Source organism: Dipodomys ordii, unplaced genomic scaffold (assembly GCF_000151885.1).
Source record: "Dipodomys ordii isolate 6190 unplaced genomic scaffold, Dord_2.0 Scaffold282, whole genome shotgun sequence".
Taxonomy (NCBI): domain Eukaryota; kingdom Metazoa; phylum Chordata; class Mammalia; order Rodentia; family Heteromyidae; genus Dipodomys; species Dipodomys ordii.
Genome location: NW_012267498.1, coordinates 393,855 through 410,785, shown reverse-complemented (window position 1 = coordinate 410,785; position 16,931 = coordinate 393,855). Strand labels below are relative to the sequence as shown.

The 16,931-nt window shown below is 45.9% G+C and overlaps 1 protein-coding gene across 1 annotated transcript in view; it reads right to left on the bottom strand.

Annotated features, from left to right (window-relative positions):
* The window catches only part of Znf746 (zinc finger protein 746), a 21,854-nt gene extending 7,134 nt beyond the window's left edge, over positions 1 to 14,720 (bottom strand). The window contains exons 1-3 of the mRNA XM_013036385.1: positions 14,436 to 14,720; positions 14,223 to 14,304; positions 12,831 to 12,944 (exon numbers count right to left, since the gene is read on the bottom strand). Coding sequence (XP_012891839.1) covers positions 12,831 to 12,944; positions 14,223 to 14,304; positions 14,436 to 14,720 — 481 coding nt within the window. The remainder of the gene's footprint in view (positions 1 to 12,830; positions 12,945 to 14,222; positions 14,305 to 14,435) is intronic.
* Positions 14,721 to 16,931: the final 2,211 nt, after the last annotated feature.

The following is a 16,931-nucleotide window of genomic DNA, read 5'->3' as shown; positions in this document are numbered from 1 at the left end:
CAAAAAGAAAAAAGCCAGAAGTGGCGCTGTGGCTCAAGTGGTAGAGTGCTAGCCTTGAGCTGAAGAGCTGAGGGACAGTGCCCAGGCCCAGAGTTTAGGCCCCACAACTGGACCCCCCCCTCCAAAAAAAAAGGATGTAAAGACTCATAAATCAAACTTTGCATTATTTTCTTTCTTTTTTTTGGTCAGTTGTGGGACTTGAACTCAGGACCTGGGTGCTGTCCCCGAGCCTCTCCGTGCTTAAGGCTAGGGCTCTATTACTTGAGCCACAATGCCACTTTGGGTTTTGAGTGGTTAAAAGAGTCTCAATGGTGACTTTTCTACCTGGACTGGCTTCGAACTACAATCCTCAGATCTCAGCTTCTTGAGTAGCTAGTATTACAAGGTGTGAGCCACTGGTGCCCAGCTCCAGCAATATATTTTCATAAAAGAAAAAGAGGCCGGGCACCAGTGGCTCATGCTTGTCATGTTAGCTGCTTGGGAAGCTGAGACCTGGAGGACTGTGGGTCACAGCCAGTCTGTGCAGAAAAGTCCATGAGACTCCAGCTCCAATCAACCAGCAAAACGCTAGACTGGAGGTATGGTTTCAGTGGTAGAGTACCAGCTGTTAGCAAGAAAGAAAGCCAAGAGAGACCCTGAGTTCTAGCTCTGTAACTGGCATGAAAAATTAAAAAATTTAAAGGAAAAAATGGATTATCAACAAGCAGTTTACCTTGAAAACTCGAGGGTAAGACAAACCCAGAAAATGTAGTAATATAATGTAAGTCACAAGATTAACAGATTAATGGGAAAGACAATGTAAAATCCCAAAAGATACAAAAGCAGCATTCAATTCTTCTATTTCTAGCATTTGGCTGGCTGGCTGGCTGGCTGGCTAGGTATGTAGAACAGAGAAGCTCCTAGTAGGGACACCTAAAATTGCTGGGTAAAGTATAAAAATTCAAAAAAAAATTAAGTTGAGTGCTGGTGGCTCATGCCTATAATCCTAGCTATTCAGGAGGCTGAGATCTAAGGATTGCAGATTGAAGCCAGCCAGGGGCAAAAAACGCCCATGAGACTTTTATCTCCAATTAACCACCAGAAAATGGCAATGGAGCTCTGGCTCCAAGTGGTAGAGTGCCTTGAGTGAAAAGGCTCAAGAACAGAGCCTAGGCCCTGAGTTCAAGCATCATGACTGACTTAAAAAAAATTAAAGTATGGATAATCTACAAATAAAGTAAGGAAAATGCATAGGTCAGAGCTATAAGAAAGCCCCAAGTTTGATCTCCTGCTGCCTGGATATGAACAGAGGTGCACCTGGGGAGAAGCATGTGGGAACTGAGGTCAGGCAGGTGGGAGGAGACAGGAGCAGTGTGCTGGAGAAACTCCCCGCTAATAAACCTGCAGGGCAGTGTTTCCAATGTCCTACACTCACAGCCAACTAAACTAAAACCTGTCCACTGCAGACTGCCTGTCTGAGCCTTGGCTCTAGGCTAAGAGGACAAGAACCTTGAAGGTAGCCAATACTTACCATCCAGTAGGCAAGGGTACCTGGTGCCAGGCCCCACAGCCCCAATGTTGGTTTTAAAGGCTCCAGGCAAGAATGAATGCAGGATGAATGGCCCCAAATTGGCACTGGCACCAGGTGGCCAGCAGAGGCACACACATTCTCAGAGGATTGCACTCCAAGTACAGCTTTTGGCTGGGATTGTAGCTCAGTAGCAGAGTCACTGATTAACATGCACAAGACCCTGGGTTCCCAGTACTGCAAAAAGAACTCCAAAACACACTTTTCAAAAACAGAATGACAAGTCACCGTGTCAGTGAGATAACCAGCCACATCCTACAAAATCAGTAGAAATCAAGGGGCTTGGAAGGTGGCTCAGTAGTAGAGCGCTTGCCTTGCATGCCTGAGGCCCTGGGTTCGATTCCTCAGTACCACATAAGCAAAAAGAAAAAAAAAGCTGCAAGTGGCACTGTTGCTCAAGAGCTAGAGTGCTAGCCTTGAGCTGAAGAGCTGAGGGACAGCGCCCAGGCCCAGAGTTCAGGCCCCATGACCAGACCCCCCCCCAAAAAAAAAAAACTCAGTAGAAATCACAAATTGCAAAGCAGAATCCAACAAATTCTGGATATTGGAATAACATCCCTGAATAAAAGATCAAGGAAAAAGGGGCAAAGGTGATATTCAAATGAGAACACTGCTGATCTCCAGAACTTGGGGGCAACATCAGTGACTGACGCAGGAGAAAGAAAAATAAATTCATAACTAGACACATGGCAGTAAAATTACAGGCAATATTGTCACCGAAGACTGTATAAAACCACCTCATCTCTACCAAGATACTAGGAGAAATGAAAAAGGAGTCAGTTTAGATCCACTACGCCTGTAATCCTAGCTACTGAGGAGGCTGAGATCTGAGGGTCACGGTTCAAAGCCAGCCCAGGCAGGGCAGGAAAGTCTGTGAGACTCTTATCTCTAATAAACTAGAAAACCGGAAGCAGCGCTGTGGCTCAAATCGTAGAGCACTCGCCTTGAGCTGAAGAGCCGAGGAATAGAGCCCAAGTCCAGAGTTCAACCCCCACGACCAACCAAAAAAAAGAAAAAAGATGAAGAGGACATTATAGCTAGGTACTCATGGCTCACGCCTGTTATACTACCTATGCCACAGGACTGAGATAGGAAGATAGAGGTTTGAAGCCAGCCTGGGTTAGAAAGTGTTATCTCCAGTTAATAACCAAAAAGACAGAAGTAGAGCTGTGGCTTAAGTGGTAGCGTGCTTGCCTTGAGCAAAATGTCTCAGGGACAGCGCCCAGGCCCTCAGTTCAAGCCCCAAGACACTATAAATGTTATTCTAAATAATCTAAAATTTCTGAGGGAATGAACAAATTCCTAGAAAAACTACAACTTGACAAAACTGACCAAAGAAAAGCCACATAGTCTTAAAACTAAAATAAATGAAAGCAGCAGTCAATAAAAAGCTAGGAGGCTTCTCGGTGTTTTCCACAACATTCCAACATTACATAAACTCTTGGAGTGAATAAAAAGACAGGGAATACTTTATAACTTATGTCTTTAATACTCAAATCAGAGGAAAACAGTCTGAGAAAGGAAAATTGTAAGTCTTGTCCTACTCATGAACAGATTCATGTCTGCATAATCATCATAATAATCAGCTCAATAAATCTGGCAATGTACACAAACGATCGATCACAAGTGGGTTAGGTCTATTCCAGGATCCTAAGGCCGGCTCAACTTTAGAGACTAACATATTAGCAAATTAAAGGGAGAAAAAGTTTGACATTTTAATAGATACCAACAAAACAAAACACAACACAACACAAGAGAAATAGCTGTCAATAAAATTCTGTGGTCACTCCTGTTTAAACAGCTAGTCAGTCAGATGTGAGGTCCTTGAGACTCTCCAATTAATCAGCAAAAAAGCTGGACTGGGGCCATAGCGCAAGTGGTAGAGTGCCAGCTGTGAGTGAAAAAAGCTAAGCAAGAACATGAGGCCCAGAGTTCAAGCTTCAGCATAGGCATATGGAGTGAATGCATGTGTGTGCACATGCACATGCATGCGTACATGTGTATACACATATACCCAAACACACACAGAACATAGGATAGTACAGAACCTTTTGGGGAGAAAACTATAAAGCTCACTGAAACATAAGAGACAGACTAAGTGGAAGGACTGAGGGACTGAGGGCCGAGGACCATGGTAGATAACATGATACAGGGTGGTGATGTTGTCCTAAAGCACATGGTAGATTGAATGCAGCTCCAACCCAAAAGCCCCACGGGAGCATTCATGGTACTGGATGAGACAATTGGAAAGCTGCTGAAATAGCAAAGGAAAAGAATAAAATGAAGGCTGTGAAGAAGAATACTCACTACAAATTCTATTTCTGCTGGGCACCGGTGGTTCACACTTGTAATCCTAGCTACTCAGGAGGCTGAGATTTGAGGATAGTAGTTCAAAGCCAGCCCAGGCAGGGAAGTCTGTGAGACTTATCTCAATTAACCACCAGAAAACTGGAAGTGGTGCTGTGGCTTAAGTGGTAGAGTGCTTGCCCTGAGCTGAAGAGCGCCAGGGACAGTGCCCAGGCCCAGAGTTCAAGCCCCATGACTGACAAAAAAAATCTATTCCTGATATTAATGACTTGAATATGAAAGAAGAAATCTGAAAACTGTTAGTAGGAGATGACCTTGTGGTAGAGAAACATTTCTCAATTGTTGAAGACTCAAAATCTGAGCATACTGCAATGCAAAGCATCCCATAGACTGGGTGGCATGCCAGGGCTAGGTGCTTGCACAGCGTGCACATGGCTTCGGGCTTGGTCCTCAGCCCCACGGAGAAAAACAACACTGGAACACTTATTTCAGAGACACAAGCCAAGCACCCAACTTTCCTATGACCCACACATAATTTTTTTTCCAGAAGAGCACTATCCTTGCTTGCAAGCAAATGAACAAAACATACACAAGAAATAAGACAAAAACCCACCAGTGGTATGTATATGTATAGTATGTACACATACATACATATATACATACACATATCTGTATATGTGTATGTATATGTATAGTATATATATATATATATATATATATATATATGTATATGTATAGTGCCAAGAGTCACAAAAGAGGTGTGACATCATTATAGAAAGTCCAAAAATAGGCAAAAGTAAATAATGGCATTTGGAATTATACACAGAATAAAAATGTTTTTAAAAAGGTAAGGAACATGATTTGGTTTCTGAATGTTCTACTTATCTGGAGAAGAGAGGGCTATGACATGGACTCAGGAAAGTTTTGGCTGTGATCCAATCCTTATATTGGTTGTGGGAATTCAGATGTTGACTCTCACTCTAGGTGCTAGATAAAAATCATTCTGTATTTTGTTGACTATTACCTGTAATTTAGACACTTTGAAAAATGGCTGAGTGCTTGGTTTCTCTTCCTATAATCCTAGCTACTCAGGTGACTGAGATCTGAGTATTGAGGTTTGATGCCAGTCTATGTAGAAAAGTCTGTGAGATTCTTCATTAATCAGCAAAAAAGCTAGAAGTGGAGCTATGGCTCAAGTTGGAAGAGCACCAGCCTTGAGTAAAAAAGCTAAGAGACAGTACCGAGACCCTAAGTTCAAGCCCCAGTATGGGGACAAAAATAAATAAATAGGAACCCCAGTATATGACATATCAAAATACACACTGAGCCATAAACACAATGAGAAGTATCTTTAAGAGTATCTTCAAAAGCCTATAAAGAAGTGGAACAAGGAGACCTGTTGGGGATACTATTTCTCAGAGACTGTCAGAGGGGGGGGTTAAATAGAAACAATGAACTTTCTCCCTCTTATAACTGATTAGCCCCTGCAAAACCCTGTAAAAAGCTGGAGATATGGCTCAGTGGTAGAGTTTGCTTAGTATGTACAAGGCCCTGGGTTCACCCCTAGCACTGCAAATAAATAATTAAAATCAGTGAGGTGTGGCGGTGAATGTTTGTAATCCCAGTACTTGAGATGTGGAGACAGGAGAATCTTGAGTAGAAGGCCAACTATGCAACTTAGGGAGACCTGTCTCAAAAGAAAAAGAAAAAGGAAAAAAAATAGAAGGGTTTAGGGTCTATTTAGTGATAGAACCCTTGCCTGTCGGAGAGGAGGATCATATACACACAAAAAGAGCTGATAAATCATACTCAGTGTGGACACTAGTGCTGTGTTGTCTTCAGAACTGTTATTGTGACTATTTATTGATGTCCTTCCCAAATTGCTAAACCCAAAAACTGAACTTACAAAAATTACAAAAGATGCATGAGGCCCTGAGTTTCATCCTTGGAAAGTGCCAAACAAAACAAAACAACAAACGTTAAAAAAAAACCCTCCTGCTGGGCGCCGGTGGCTCATGTCTGTAATCCTAGCTACTCAGGAGGCTGAGATCTGAGGATTTTGGTTCAAAGCCAGCCCAGGCAGGAAAGTCTGTGAGATTCTCATCTCCAATAAACCACTAGAAAACCAGAAGTGGCACTGTGGCTCAAGTGGTAGAGTGTTCTCCTTGAGCTGACGAGCTCAGGGACGGTGCCCAAGCCCAGATTTCAAGCCCCACGACTGACAAAAAAAAATAACACCAAAAAAACCCCACCAAAAAACAAAAAAAAAACCCCAAACAACAAAACAAAACAACCAAACAAATAACAGAGAAAACTCGGTGTTATTTGTGGAAGATATAACTGTCAAATAAAAACAAACCAAGCCGAGTGCCAGTGGCTCACGCCTGTAATCCTAGCTACTGAGGAGGTTGAGATCTGAGGATCACGATTCAAAGCCAACCCTGGCAGGAAAGTCTGTGAGACTCTTATCTCCAATAAACCACTAGAAAACCGGAAGTGGCGCTGTGGCTCAAGCAGTAGAGCCCTCGCCTTGAGCTGAATAGCGCAGGGACAGAGCCCAGGCCCAGAGTTCAAGCCCATGACTGACCAAAAACAAACAAACAAACAAAGAACATCTAAATAAACAACTCATTAGACCTAATGAGAGCAGTATTTTTCTTTTACTAAACAGCATACCTATGCCCCTTTAACAATGATCTAAACCATGTAATTAATTCTGAGTCCCACTTATGAGATAAATAACAACTACTAGGAAAAATTATAAAGCCTTAATGAAATGAGTCTCCTTTCTCGTATACAAAAGTTATACTGACTGCAATTTTCTAGTAATTAAATTTAACAGTAAAAGCATTTCCAGTCAAGCTTCCTACAGGATTTTCTTGAGAAGTTAACATAAAGATTCATATGGGAAAGCAAAGATCCAATCATAGCCAGAGAAATTTTGAAGATTGGGCAAGGCAGGCGTAGTCTACTAGATGTACAGACCATGATAAGGTTGGCAGACAGAAACCAACAGGAAGAAACAGGAGCCCCAAAACAGCTTCGTGCATGCATGTGTGGAAACTTGATGCATTCTAAATCAGTGGAGAAAGGAGAAAATACTTCCTGGAAAACTAGATGTCTTTGTAGGAAAAAGTTTAAATTCTCCCTTGCAATATGCATGTTATTTCTAATAAAGACTTAAATTTGAAAAGTAAAAGTGAGCTGGGAAGGTGGCAAAGTGGTAGTGCTTGCCTTGCATGCATGAGTCCCTGGGTTGAATTCCTTAGCACCACATAAATAGAAAAAGCCAGAAGCAGTCCTGTGGCTCAAGTGGGAGCGTTAACCTTGAGCGGAAGAGCTCAGGGACAGCACCCAGGCCCAGATTTCAAGACCCACAACCGACCAAAAAAAAAAAAAAGGAAAAGAAAAGCAAAAGTTTAAAAGGATTTTGTGTGTATCAGTCCTAGGGCTGGAACTCAGGGCCTGGGCTCTGTCCCTGAGCATCTTTTTACTCAAGGATAGTGCTCTACCACTTGGAATCACAGCTCCATTTCCAGTTTTCTGGTGGTTATTTGGAGATAAGTCTCATGGACTTTCCTGCCTGGGCTGGCTTTGAACCACTATCCTCAAATCTCAGCCTCCTGAGTAGCTAGGATTACAGGTGTGAGCCACCAGTGCCCCAACATCTCCTAGGTATTTTTATAAAAATCTTTTAAGCTGGGTACCGGTGGCTCACGCCTGTAATCCTAGCTACTCAGGAGGCTGAGATCTGAGAGGATTGCAGTTCAGAGTCATCGCAGGCAGGAACGAATGTACATGACACTCTGATCTGCAAATAATCACCAGAAAACTGGAAGTGGTGCTATGGCTCAAGTGGTAGCATGCTCACCTGGAGTTGAAGAGCTGAGGGACAGCGCCCAGGTCCAGAATTCAAGCCCCACCACCGACAGAAAAAAACAAACAAATGAAAAACAAACAAAAAAAACCTAGGTGAGCTAGGTGCTGGTAGCTCACACCTGTAATCCTACTCAGGAGACTGAGCTCTATTGCAGTTCAAACCCAGCCTGGGCAAGAAAGTCCATGAAACTCTTACCTCCAATTAACCACCAGAAACCTGGAAATGGAGCTGTGGTTCAAAGTGGAAGAGCACTATCCTTGAGCAGAAAAGCTTAGGGACAGAGCCCAGGCCCTGAGTTCAAGCCCCATGACTGAAAAAAGTATCTAGGAGATTGTCTTTTTGACTTTGAGTGGGGTAGGCAAGATATCTATGGCAGAAAATATACCAATCATAAGGAAGAAGGCTGATATGTTTGATTGTATCAACAATAAAAAATCACTATAAAAAGACTACACAGTTTTTTTTTTTTTTTGGGGGGGGGGTCCGGTTGTGGGGCCTGAACTCTGGGCCTGGGCGCTGTCCCTCAGCTCTTCAGCTCAAGGCTAGTGCTCTACCACTTGAGCCACAGCACCACTTCCGGCTTTTTTCTTTTTGCTTATGTGGTGCTGAGGAATTGAACCCAGGGCCTCAGGCATGCAAGGCAAGCTTTCTACCACTGAGCCACCTTCCCAGCCTGACTACACAGTTAAAAGACCTGCCAGACTTGATATTTGTAAAACAAATAACAAAGGATTAGTATCTAGAACCTGTACACAGATTAGAATTAACAATAAAGTGAAAACAACTCAGCAGGAAAGCAGAAAAGGACAATTTACAAGAGGAGAAATCACAAACTTTAAAAAAGGGGGTTCAACTTTATGAATACAAACTAAACCAATATGCCATTTCACCTGCATCCAAATGTTAAAAAGATAAATTCTGAAGAGTGGACAAAGATGTTAGAAAGCAGGTACCTCTGGAAGTCAGTCAGCTGCGTAGTCAAGAGTAGAAAGTAGAAAATGCCCCAGGATTGGAGCCTCCAGTCTAAATTCTCAGTTGGCGACATCCTGAGACCAATGGTTAAGATAACAACTCTACATCTTTCTGGAACCAACTCCTCCTATCAAGGAGGACCTGCAAAGATCTAACGCACAGGCACCTGACTCCTTTGCTCACCCCATCAACTTCTAAGCAGTGGCCTCTGGTGGCCTCAAAGAAGTAGCAAAACTGTAAAACGACTTGGGGAGTGCCAAAAGGGGAGAGCCTGGATTTCATACTGCCTAGTAACCACACCTTTCTGGATAAGACCCAAATCCCTGAGAACTTTCAGGCAGTCTAGTTCTTACCCAAGGTCCATCAAACCCTTTGAGGTGGAATTCCACTTTTTGTGTGTACCAGTACTGGGGCTTGAACTCAAGGCTGTGTGCTCACTCTAGCCTGGCTTTTTCAGTGGAGCCAAGCCTCTACTTCCAGCTTTTTGCTGTTTAATTGGAGGAGAAGAGTCTCATGGATTAGCACCTTGATCCTCAGATCTCAGCCTCCTGAATAGCTAGGATTACAGGTGTGAGCCACCAGTGCTGGGCTAAAATGAAGCTTGATCTACATATCAACATGAATAAATCTGAAATACAGAATATTGAGTGAAATATTAATTTGAAAACAATAACCAAATTTTGATTGTTTATCGCCACCCATGTCCATAGCAGATATAAAATGTAGATGGAAGGAAGACTGAGTCATCTTCAGGACAAGCCATTGTCCTAGTGAAGAATGTTTCTGGGAGACCTATGGGATGTAAGGAGTATCAGACTGTATTTTACAGGCACACCACACACACTTTTTTTTGTTGTTGGTTGTGGGGCTTGAACTCTAGGCCTGGGCGCTGTCCCTCAGCTCTTCAGCTTAAGGCAAGCACTCTACCACTTGAGCCCCAGCGCCACTTCTGGTTTTCTGGTGTCTATTGGAGATAAGCCTCCTGAGTAGCTAGGATTACAGGCGTGAGCCACCCACACCTGGCCACACACACATTTAAATGAGGAAATTCAGCACATTAAAAAAACAACTGTATTCAATTCTTGCTTTATGTGGGTAATATTCTAGGTGCCTAGAATAATAACATGAACAAAACAGGAAATTTTATCCTGTTGGAATTTACATTCTAATGGGAAAGGGGACCAGACATACAATGGGCCTATAAATGTGAAATAGCTATAATAGGTGATACTATGTGATCTGGAACAAATCACACCCAGAATCCTGGGTAGGAGGTGAAGTGCAAGGGTACTGGAGCAAAGAGAAAATGACAGAGAAGTCAAGTCAGGATGTGAGCTGTAAAGCACTCACTCTATGGTGTCCAGAGCAGAGGGCGAGGACTGAGCATGAGCAGAGCTGAGATAACCCAATCCAATTCAACCTCAACGGACCCAGCTTGAAGTCTGAGGAAATCTGTGTGGAGGCCACAATGACAGAGAGATGATGGGAGATGAAGCGCACGCCACTGTACAAACTGTTGAAAGGCCACAGCAAACAGCTAAAGAGGGAAGGAGAGAGGGGGAGAAGAGACCGCCCAGAAAAGGAAGTGTCTGTATACTCCAAGACAGGACTCTGGGAAGTAGCACCATGGCTTGGGTGTGTCCAGTTTTCTAGTGTTAGAAACAATGCTTGGTAATGGTACTAGGGATGGGGTCTTTCCGAATAATCAGGAATAGGTGAGATCATGAGGGTTGGTGCCCACGATGACACCAGTGGAATTCAGGAGACCTGAGGCAGGACCTTGTCTCTCAGGAGATGTCCTCCAGTGCCTCAGGACTGTGGAGTCCTGCTAATAAGAAAGTTCTCACTAGATGTGTCTCCTTGACTGCCCAGCCTCCAGAAAAGAAAGAAATTTCTTTACAAATTATCTTGTCTATAGTATTTAATTTTAGAAAAAAAAAGGGAGTAAGCCCTGGTGGCCAATTTCCCAAACATGCTTTCAGTAACCTCATGAACAAGAGGAGGTAGGCTGGTGGAAGAAGTTTTTAGGAGAGTGAACAAAGACCGGTGGGAGATGACCCGCACTTGCTCTCTACTGAGGTCATCTGTAAAGGGCAGAGAAATGAGGCAGTCACCGAGAGATGCCAAAGTCTCACAGGGCCAACATGGAACTGTTTGTTGCCCTTAAGGAGGTGGATGGGGCAAGGCGTAAGGCCTTAGGCCTTGGACCACAGAGTAGACAAATGAGTAGATACCAGGGTGAACACAAAGAAGCCAGAGCAGGTTCAGGCAGATGGGCAGCTAATGTGGAATAACCACAGAAGAGGGACTGAAATGAGGATGAGTGAAGAGAAAACTGGAAGGATGGGTGATAGGTCAGTGTCATGCTAGGAATAGGAGATGGGAAGGGTTACAGTGACTTCATCCATACAAGGGCCAAAAATCACCCACGTGGACACTGCCTCAGCAATGAACAAGGGCAGGAGGAGGAGCAAGAAGCGGTGAGAAGGGCTGGGAAGGTGGCTCAGTGGTAGAGCGCTTGCCTCACATGCATGAGGCCCTGGGTTTGATTCCTTAACACCACATAAACAGAAAAAAACCGGAAGTGGCGCTGTGGCTCAAGTGGTAGAATGCTAGCCTTGAGCTGAAGAGCGCAGGGAGAGTGCCCAGGCCCAGAGTTCAAGCCCCACGACCGACAAGAAAAAAAACCCAAAAAACAAAAAGCAAAACAAGAAGGGTGAGAGGTACTCAGAGGTCCAAGCAATCCTGAGCTCCCAGGGCGGGGTTTCTAGAGAGGAGGGAGGGAGGCTGGCAGAGGTACTGTCTAGAGTATCATCATAGCAAGCAAACAGTACTTGAGGGAGCACCAGCCATATTAGGCATAGAGGTCTTGCTGGGCACTGTGGATCCCGTAAAGATCTGTGCAAGAGTTACAGGGGGTGAGAAAAGAGGAGATGAGGGCTGACAGGGGTATGGAGCAAGACATATAGAGCTGAGGGCCAAGTGGGGATCCTGGAGGCTTGGGACTGAGGACAGCGAGCAAGGCTGCAAGGGATTCTTGCCAACAAGGTCAAGTGGACAGCCAGTATTGGAAAGGGTCTGATCAGTAAGTGCTTATCTTTGGGCCCCCATTTACCCTCACTGATGATGGCATAGGAGCCAGGGAAGGTTCCAGATATGCAACAAACACAATGCAAACAGTTACCCTGCCCTCCCACCCAGGTTCAGAAGTGGAGGCTGCCTCTCCTGGGCCTCCTCCAGGCAAACACTAGTGTCTACAGTCACCTTTCTACCCTGCAGTCGTCACACTGTCCTCAACATCTAGAGGACTCTCAAAGTTCACCTGTTGAACTATACTGCTAAGACTGTCAGTAACAAGCTGGCAGTATGGTCAGCCCTATACCTGCTTCTGCCCTTGATAAAATGCATATCTAATTGAGCTGAAGCAAAAAACATGGAGAATGCATTTGAACACATATGAATTAACCACAGGAGGACTTTTGAGCAAGTGTCAGAGAAAGAGAAACCAAGGTAGGTGGGCAGGCAATGAGACAGTCAAGAGAGGAAGCAGAGGCTAAACAGAGACAGGATCTTTCTGGCTAAATTATTCAGCAGATTTCTTTAGGAATCTGGCTTTTCTCATATATTCCTTCCTTAACTTGCAAAGCTGCTAACTAGCTCCAAGGAAACCTGACATGCGGCTAGCCCGTGTCCACATTCACCTCGAGTGCAGGGCTCCAATCATATACAGCTTCCCAATGGGTTTATATTCAGCAACTACAACTGCACGTAAGGACAACCGTGAGGATTCTTTGCAAAACTCTGAATGAATCTGTCTCCAACATGCTACTATCTTCCCTGTCAATGTCCTCTTCTCTCATCTCCTAATTCTGCGTCCCTGGTTCAAATCTGGTATGGCTGCCTGGATGAAAAGTACTAGCTGGGAGAGAATGGGGTGAGTAGGTTAGAAGTTATAACTCAACTCCGAAAGACTTAGATGTCAAACATCAAGGTCAAGGCTAACTTTCTCCAGGAAACTTGGAAATAAGAAACATTGCTCCCGGCCCTCTGCTGCTACCTCCATTCCAATACCTGGTATTCCCTGGCCATCTCCCAACCCTTCACCTGGACTTGGGTCCACAGGAACTTCTGGAACCTTGGGACCAGCACGACGCCAGCTGCAGGGCTCCTTGCCTTGTTCAATCTGGGAGAGGACCTCAGGCTTGGAGATGGCATAGTCTAAGGAAAGACATGAAGTTAATCTGTGCTGTGTTCATGTCAGAGACAGGGACAGGTAGCTGGAAAACTAAGAACAATCTAGAAATGAAACGCCTAGGGCTTGAGTCCAGGACTTGGATGCTGTCCCTAGGATTTTTTGCTCAAGGCTAGCATTCTACTACTTGAGCCAAAGCTCCACTTCCACTTTTTGCTGGTTAATGAGAGATATAGAGTCTCATGGGCTATCTTGCCTAGGCTGGCTTCAAGCTTCAATCCTTGGATTTCAGCCTCCTCAGCTAGGATTACAGGTGTGAGCCACTGGTGCCCAGCTAGAAATGAACTACCTTAACTGGGATAGAGCAATGGTTCTCAAGAGTAGGCAATTTTGGGGGCTGGAAAGGTGGCTCAGTGGAGTACTTGCCTTGCATGCATGAGGCCCTGGGTTCAATTTCTCAGTACCACATAAGCAGAAAAAAACCAGAAGTAGCACTGTGGCTCAAGTGGTAGAGTGATCGCCTTGAGCTGAAGAGCTCAGGGGCAGCACCAGGCCCAGAGTTCAAGCCCAGGACTGGCAAAAAAAAAAAAAAAGAGATGATCTTGTGTAGAGTTCAGGGGGTGAGAAGGCATTGGTGGGCAGAGACTAGGGTTGCTGTTGAACATCTGGCTATATACAACAGCTCCTAAGCAACAATTATCTAGTCCAAAGTATCAAGTGATGCTGGCTACACAGCTTCTGGATAAAGTTGGGATACACATCTATCTGCAAACTAGAATATAACATCCCATCTGCAACCATTCCCATCCCCACCAAACATATCTGATTGCCCTTTGCTCTGGGGTCACACAGAGGCCATTATGAGAGGAAATAAGGCCAAGAAGAAACAGAATCCAGGCCCTTCCTGGGCAGTTCCCTCGGGGGCTGGGGCAAGACAGGCTTTGGGACACGGAAGCAATGTGTTCTGCAAGAGGCAATGTTCTCCACAAACCCTGTGGTTTGTTATGACTGGAAAGAAGTCCTTTTCCAGTGTAGGGTGGTAACTTCACCCAAGGGTCTCAGCAAGAAGAGATGTCCATCTCTGGGCCTGTAAGGAAAGGGGCCTACCTCCTTCATTCTGCCACTCCAGCAGACAGAAGGGAGTATGTGACCTGCCATTCTGTACCACCATTAGGAGGAGGGATTCTCTTTACTCAGCGTTATCTGGGGATTTATATTTCACTGAGAAGAAAACAAGCAGCATGGAGAGAAGTCTAGAGTCTTGTAAAATCCCACTTAATGGAGGCATACACATCAGGCCTTACCCAGGGACACCAGCGTCTCATAGTTGCCCCGCATCACGTGCTTGTAGAGCTCTTTCTGCCAGTCCTCCAGCTTGCCCCATTCCTATTCAGAAAAATACACGGCCACATCATTAAAGGTCAGGGGCACCTGGAACCACAAGGGTCACCTCGCTCACCCACACGCTCACAGGCACGGGTCCTTGGGCTCCCCACTCCAGGGCATCCAGATGTTACCTTGGGGGCCTCTCCTTTGCTGCCCGGGGGCAGCCTCAGGATCCAGAAGTTCCTGTTCCGCAGCAGGTTCTCCACGTTCTCTAGGCGCCGCTGCAGCAGCCCGTACTCCTGCAGCAGGGTCCCCAGCACAGCCCACTTGCCCTCCAGCTGGTTCCCGAATTCCACAGCAGTCTTCTCACAGTCGGCCAGCTTCTTCTCTGCCATCCCAGTTCGACCTTCTAGGGAAAGCAATCGAGCAGCCTGTGATTCAATCTTCCTCTCCATGGCCTGAATTGTAGCTGCCATTGTCCACGGGGAAATCTTTCAGAAATAAGAGAAATCAGCATTATTCATTGCATCTGCTTGCTCTGTGGGCCTATCTCCTCTAGGCCTCGGGGCGCGAGGCGATGAGTGGAAAGCACGTTATCTGGGAGAAGTGGAGATACCCTGTATCACGCACCAGTTCTCAACTTGGACACCTCTGTATCTCAAGTGTGGCCTGTGTCTGGCAGGCTCCTCGCCTCCAGGATCTCCAGCACACTGCTGACTCCTATCTTGGGGCCTACCCATCCTGTCTGGTCATTTCCTGCATGCCCCTATCCCATGAGCACCCCGCACTACTGCATCTTTTCACAGCACAGGGCTTGACATATGGCAGGCACTCAGTGAGATTTTGCAAAATAAACAGTGACTTAGCATTGCTGGGACGTTTCAGTGGAGAAATGGTAAACTGCAGATTTACTAGTGCCCAGTCTGCACGCTTGTCATGAGCATACAGGAACCATCTACTGATGATGACCCAGCAAAAACCCAGCTGCTTCACCGAGAGGCACAAACAAGACTGTTGCTCAACTGCTTTTTTAGAAAAGCATCTCCTATTCCTTGATAAATAGAAAAGCCTTAAGGCCAAGTCTCCTTATTCCAGGACAAATCTGTCTTGGTCCTTACTTAACTAACCCTCCCCGACAAGCTAAATTTGCTGAAAATCTCAAGTCGATTAAAGAGCTGGATTTTTTTTTTTTGACACTGCTCAAACTCCTTGAAATTCTGACTTTTTCTCCCTCAGTTTCCGCTGTCTCACACATCAAGAAGATGGGGACTAGTAACACAACCTAGAGCCTGACCAGAACAGACATGTACACAAGGTCTGCTTTCATACATGAAGCAATAACCAAAAAACATGATGCTCCTGTCACTGGAAACTAACAGAAGCTTGATCAGCCACCAGTTGGGGATGAAGACCTAGTATAATTCTGGTGGGAGGCTGGACTACTGGCTGCACCTTCTGGGCAGACAGGAACTCCTACTATAGCATGCCTGAGGATAGATTGTCCTTATAACATTGTAGAAATGCATTCTTGAACAGAAGCCTGGCAACTACTTGCAAAGTAGTGACTTCGAGGAACCAGCATGCAGATTCATTAGAGTCACTGTGAAGCAGAACATGGAGTCACTTCAGAAAATGAGGACAAAAGAAGAGCAGAAAAATCTGCCTAGATTGTACACAAGAGGTTCTGGGTCTGTCTGGATGCTGGGCCTGACCAAGGCTGGACTCCTGCTGGGTGTCAGAGGATGGGCACAGAGCTGCTGGAGGGGAAAGACTGGTGAGGAAGAGAGCCTTACTCTCTTCAGGTAGTTTTAGTCTGCAGAGGCCTGGACAGGCAAACAGGGCTTGGGGACTGGGATCAACCCTGACTGGGGTCATGCCAGCTCCCCTTAGCATTTTGCCCCCTTCTCCTTACTCTCTGAAATCCTACCTCTGCTTCAAATGGATGGCTGCAATCTTTCATGTTCATGGGGACTGTGAACCCTACCTGAAGCCTTCACTTGTCTAGGGACAGGTAGGGGCTGGGTTGTATTGCAGCCCTGCACCTTAAGGCAGAGTGGCCAGGAAGCTGAAACTCTGGGGTTCTGTTGGTATAAAGGATGCCAGATCCTCCTACAGTTCACCCAACTGACCAAGGCCAGGCCTTCCCACCGCTTCCACCTCTGCAGCCTCAGAGCAAAGCCCTCTCTTCAGGCCCATGGACTTCTGTGTGTTCTTGCACTATCTGGTCTTCATATGCCTTTGCCCTAAGCCCTCGCTGCTTCCTGGAAAGATCCACGGGATCTAGCTCCGCCTGGAGAGCCTAGCTTAAATCCCAGCAGCACAGAATGCGGGGCTGAGCGGGGCAGGCAGGGTCTGTGGCACAGCCCCCGGCCCCTGTCCCCACCGTGTGCTTCCTCTGGATGTGGCGGGCCGCTTTCTTCCGGTGCTGCCGATGATTGTTACCGGTATACCCGGCAGCTTCCCATCGGGTCCTCGAACTGGGAACGACCGTGTCCTCCCACCACTGCCCAGCTGTGTGATCGCGGACAAGTTAACTTCTCCGGGTCTCTGGCTTTCCTTTAGTACGGCAGACAATCTCGGCACCGACCCCCGTGGGTTTTCGGGGAGGACAAAATAACGCCTACACGGGGCCGAGTACGGTGCCCGGCGCGACGAACGCGCGCCTCCCCGCCGCGCGGCCGCGGGCG